Source organism: Agrilus planipennis, unplaced genomic scaffold, assembly GCF_000699045.2.
Source record: "Agrilus planipennis isolate EAB-ADULT unplaced genomic scaffold, Apla_2.0 scaffold293, whole genome shotgun sequence".
In the NCBI taxonomy this organism is placed as follows: domain Eukaryota; kingdom Metazoa; phylum Arthropoda; class Insecta; order Coleoptera; family Buprestidae; genus Agrilus; species Agrilus planipennis.
Genome location: NW_020440484.1, coordinates 302,196 through 307,657, shown reverse-complemented (window position 1 = coordinate 307,657; position 5,462 = coordinate 302,196). Strand labels below are relative to the sequence as shown.

The window sequence follows — 5,462 nt, the reverse complement described above, 5'->3', positions numbered from 1 at the left end:
CTAGCAAGGAGATCGGGCTGAAACTATAGCTACAAGCTATCCAAGGATGGTACTATAGAATGTCACCTCAAGGTAGGCCTAGTGGCGTCATCTCTTGGTTAGGCCGGAAACTTATCAATCCACCCTCGTACATGGTTTCGTGTCAGCTTCACGTCAGGTAGCACAAAATTATTGTATCGTTAATAACTTTTTTATTTGAAGAGCACCTAATTTATAACTTTGGCACCAAATTAGCCCCTAAAAATCCCCTAATTTTGGCATTTTCGAAATTCATTTTTGGGACTTTGTGGTGCCAGCTTCAAAGGGCTCCGTACAGAACTGCACGGAAAAATTGATCATTTCATCCACTACAATTGCATTGCTGAAATGTGCTGTTTTTGGTACCAATTACTACTGAAAATTTCAACTAGATGTTTATTTATATTTGAAGACATATTTAAGGCTTTAACGATTGTTTCCGACTCGCACTACTATTCATGATTAAACAACACTTTTGGCAGGTACTGTATCAAAAAGTATGTTTAACGAGCAAGAGTCGAGAGTATAAAGAGCTTTTTTGTCCCTACTTACGATTTTGCCAGCGCGCATCCAAGACATTGGAAAGGACACATCGCTAGAGAAAGTAAATGAAGTACACTTCCGTTAATTTTTACCTGTTTTGAGGGAATTTCTACAATTTTTGTTGGATCAGAATTGACACTATCTTTAGGCTTCCAGTATAAATAAAAAGGTACTTTTGCATTTTCTTTCCAGTGACATAAAGTTTGAGAATCTTTATAAACGTGAGTTGGTCGAAAGTCCTTATGTACACGAATTACAGGAGGAGAAGGACAACGTTCTTTTGGCCAGGTATACCTTTCACGTTTATCTGGAACACACTGACGAAAATCATTTAAGTAAGTGGATTTTTGTTCAAATGCGCAGGTTCTTGGTTCTTCTTCTACTGTACATTTCATTTTCTAAAATAAAATTGATAATTGTAATATAAATTAATTTCTTTAATTCAACTGTCAAATAACTACGCAGCTTACTTCTCATAGTTAACTTTGTAAATAAATATAGAAATTTCTGTCTAAATTCTAGGTCGCAAATGAGAGAATGGCTTCAAATGTGCAAGTACATATACCTACCTAGATGCGATTTAATTTTTTAAGTGTATTAAATTTTGTTGTATGNTTTCTTTCATTATTTTTTCTATTTGAACTTCTATTTATCAAATCGACTTGTTCTTTTTCTAATCCTACGTTTTTAAGTATGCCAAGTCCATTCAGATAACCAACTTGTCCATTTTTTGCCTCTAAGTACCCGCTGTCATGTATTCGTTTATCTTTACCAAATTTACCCCACTTCATTACTCCACCGTCAACCCCTCTATTTTCGACCCCTTTTCACTACTCCAAAGTGGTATAAACACACCTGTTTTGTTGTATTTATGTCGTTTTTTTTAATTTGTACATTTTGTGCAAATATTGTAAATAAACTTTGTATATAGTAAAAGTGCATGTACATTCTCAAGTGTGCGTAACAATTTCCTTGAATATTATAGTATGTACCCATTACCATTCTCCTATCCCTTTCTACTCCCATACGATTAGCAATGCATGCAGAAACGGAAAAGGCTGATCTAATTAAATCCACAAGTATATTAAATACTCAGTTAAGACGGTTTAAAACATTTTTTAAGCAATGATCAAAAGGTTTCAAATAGAGCAGAATTGGAATGTAGACTTAAGAGAATATAAAATATTCGATACGATACAGGGTAAAAGAAACAGAAAAAAAAATTTATTAAGCAAAATCTAGCAAATTATTACTAATCTCTTGTTAGGCAAAAAAGAAATTTGATCTAGTAAATATTAATTTGCCAAAACTTCCAATTTTTTTTTTTGGAAATTATCATCATCAGAATTCATTTTATACTGAGCTTTTGGGACTTGTTTACAACAATCTAAATTTATCAAAAACATTTAAATTTAGATTTTTGAAATCTCCATTAAGTAGTTATACATTAAAATTGCCCAAATATTAATTTCTCGTCACCCTCTTAGAAGACGCACTTAGTATATGCCTTATCTGTCTGCAAAACATCTGCACAACGTCAGAGCGTACAGATTCAAGGCGCCGATGGTCCTAGAATTGGCTGAGGTAGTAGACCTATGACAGATTTATGGGAGACTAATACAAGAAAGTGCTTCTTGGGGGGTTTCTCATAGAATCCTGGTCATCCAGTTTTTGGAAAAGATCGTTCAGTTTGCTCTTGATTCGCGTCCGTGCTATTTGCAGCCGACTGTATTATACATTTTGTGGCGTTCATCAACTGTTATTTTGTTCTACAACAACCGCCAAAGTTTTTCCAATCTTCATATTTAATGATTAGTTGTAAGATACTGTTGAAAAGACATGTAGCGTGGGCGACGTTAAGTTGCCAGGCTCCAGTCTATTTATGAGAATAGGTATCTATCGGGAATGGTTCTTGCGTTGAGTGAGCAATAATCTCCGCAGGGTGTCATTCATTGTCTTTCTTCGGGACCATGTGTAGTGGTGTTGCCCAGGGGCTGGAGGAAGGGCAAGCGATGCCCAGTTGTGTCAGTGTCTCAAACTCTCTTTGGGCTGCTGCAAACCGGTCCAGAGCTAAACGTGGTCTGTAAGCTTTGGCAGGACTAGGGGTAGTGTTTATGTAATGCCTTGTTGTATGCTTAGGGTGTATGAAGTGACCGTTGGGGTGCAGTAGTGACGGAAGGTCGTCGTATCCTGGATGTGCCGGATATGTTATCCGTGATCATTGTTATTGAGGGTTGACTGCAACCAGTCACCTTGCCGGGGGTAGTGAGCAGGGTGAGCTGATCCAGAAGACGTTTCTTAAATTTACCAGCAATTGATAGTGGGCCAAGAAATCGGCACCAATTATTAGTTTGTTAACATCCGCAATTATACGTCGTCATGCGAAATTTCTAAACTGAGGGACAGGTTGATGTAGCCGTAGGTCGGAATGATCCCATTTGCTGCTTATAGTGTGATGATTTCTGGTATGACCCATGTTAGCGATCACTCGGTATATGTTGAGAACCATAGCAACCAGAGCGGGAAATGTACTGGAGACCTGTTCTTACGATTAGAGAAATGTTTATAAACAATTTGTAAACGAAGTAGCTAGTTGCAGAACTTCTTGTATACTTATTGTCAAGGACAATGGGAAGCCTGTGAACGATATGTGAATTGAGTCATTATTAGACGTTGGATTTTCTTACTGTAAAGTACCATTTGTACGGTCCTCTTATTTTTTATATTATTTTGTATCAGACTGCGAAATAGAGCTGTATATTAGAATTTAAACCTGGAAACCTAAATTTAACAGCTACCAAGTGGCTTGATAAAATAGAAAAAATAGGGGCGATTAACAAATGGGATGAACGAATGATGATTTATCAAATGCAAAATAAATTAATTGGTTTAGCCACGCACTTGGTTTAATAATTTAGACACAATTATACCTGGAACGAATGGAAAATTTTGGTTCGATGCACTTTTCCTGATCATCACGATTTAGCTTCTACATTAAAGAAATTGGTTGGAAGGGTTAAAGAATCACACGAAAATATTACGCAATATTACTTCGCAAAAATGGATTTGCTACAAACTTGAAAAATTATTGGAACAGATGCTGTATCTTATATTATAGATGGACTTAGTGACAGAGTATTACAAAATAATGCCAAAGCAGGGCGGTATAAAACACCAGAACATTTATACGAAGAATTTTTATTCACGGTAGCAGACGATACTATAAGTGAAAACAGCGAAAGTACATCTACTTCAACAAAATTACAAGACGACAAATTTGCCAAGAAACGACATTTTGACAAAAATCGACTGGGTTCAAGGGAAACCCCAAGACGTTTTACTCCTTACCAGAAGCAAAAAACCGAAGTTCTACAGTAACTGTAATGTGAACGGACACTTACCTACGGCTTGTCCGAAACCCCGTGTAATATTCTAAGTGTAACTTTTTGGGCCATACAGAAATGAACTGTAAACGTGCGAAAAAGAAAACCACCGAAATTAAATTAATGAATAACGAAACTATAAAGTCTGTTACTTTGTTGAATGCGAGGTAAATGGTCAAACCATGAGAGGCTACGTAGATACGGGATGTAGTGTTGTTACAATACGTCGAACAGATGCTGACGAATTACATCTTAGTTATACCCCAAGTACAACGTTGATTCGTGGATTTGGAGGAGGTGTTGCTAGAACAATTGGTGGAACTACGATAAATCTTAAATTAGATTTAATGGAAACAAAAGTGGAAGCGTTGATTGTTGACAATTGGTTACAAATGGTACCTATACAGATTGGACAATCGTTTGTGAACAATGCTGTTGTAACTTTAGTGATCAGAGACAATATACTCCGTCTTTTTGAAAACAACATGGCTGCACTTCCAGAGATCGAGCAATTGCCGCCAATGAAGGTCAACTTGTGGTCCAAGGATGCTGTAGTGCTACCATCAAGTACCATTGGATATGTGAAAGTGATGGGGACTGCTGACTGGAAGGACGATGTTTTTGTGGAAAAAAGGAGCTGTACTAAACCAGGGTCCGAATATATCATCCTAAGTTGTGTCACCAAGCCCCAAAGTGGAGTCATTTCCATACGAAACACGTCATCCAATGAATTTTTTTTTCCGAGGCTACGTTACTGGCTCGAGGGCAACCTTTTATGAACATTGACTTGACTAACGGGGTGAGCAACTTGATTATTAATAAATTTAACTTAAAATCTTTTGAACTGAATGATATACGGGTTTTTATCGCTTAAAGGTCAAGAGATACTTTTAAATTTATTAAATCAACATCGGGATTGTTTTGCACAAAACACGAGCGAATTGGGTAAAACAGACTTGGTAAAAACGGAAATATGTTTAACATCGGACAAACCTGTGACTTGTCGACCGTATAGACTTTTATCTTTCTTTTATCGAACGAGAAAACGTAAGAAAAATTGTCAAGGAATTATTGGATAACGGAATTATTATCATACAGATGGGCACTACGAGTATGTGCGTATGCCAAATGCTCCAGCCGTATTCCAAAGAGCCATCAACACGGTACTGCTTTAGTTTACCTCGACGATATTCTTCTGCCCGCGAAGGACTTCAGTCATGGAATTGAATTGTTGAAAAATGTTTAGAAGTATTCAGGAATGCTGACCTAACGTTTAGACTATCGAAACGTCATTTTTTCAAGACAACTACTGAATATCTGGGACACTAACTAACACGAGAGGCGCATCAATAACTAACGTAATTAATCGGTACCCNTAGGGCCTTTTCAGGGGCTAATTTGGTGCCAAAGTTGTAAATTAGGTGCTCTTCAAATAAAAAAGTTATTCACGATACAATAATTTTGTGCTATCTGACGTGAAGCTGACAAGAAACCATGTATTTATTAATAGAAATCAAA

General features: G+C 36.8%; 1 protein-coding gene across 1 annotated transcript in view; it reads right to left on the bottom strand.

Annotated features, from left to right (window-relative positions):
• Window positions 1-1,015, bottom strand: part of LOC108741779 — a 16,346-nt gene extending 15,331 nt beyond the window's left edge. Inside the window, exon 1 of the mRNA XM_025979725.1 lies at window positions 654-1,015. Within this exon, the coding sequence (XP_025835510.1) occupies window positions 654-956 (303 nt within the window). The 5' untranslated portion in view covers window positions 957-1,015. The remainder of the gene's footprint in view (window positions 1-653) is intronic.
• Window positions 1,016-5,462: the final 4,447 nt, after the last annotated feature.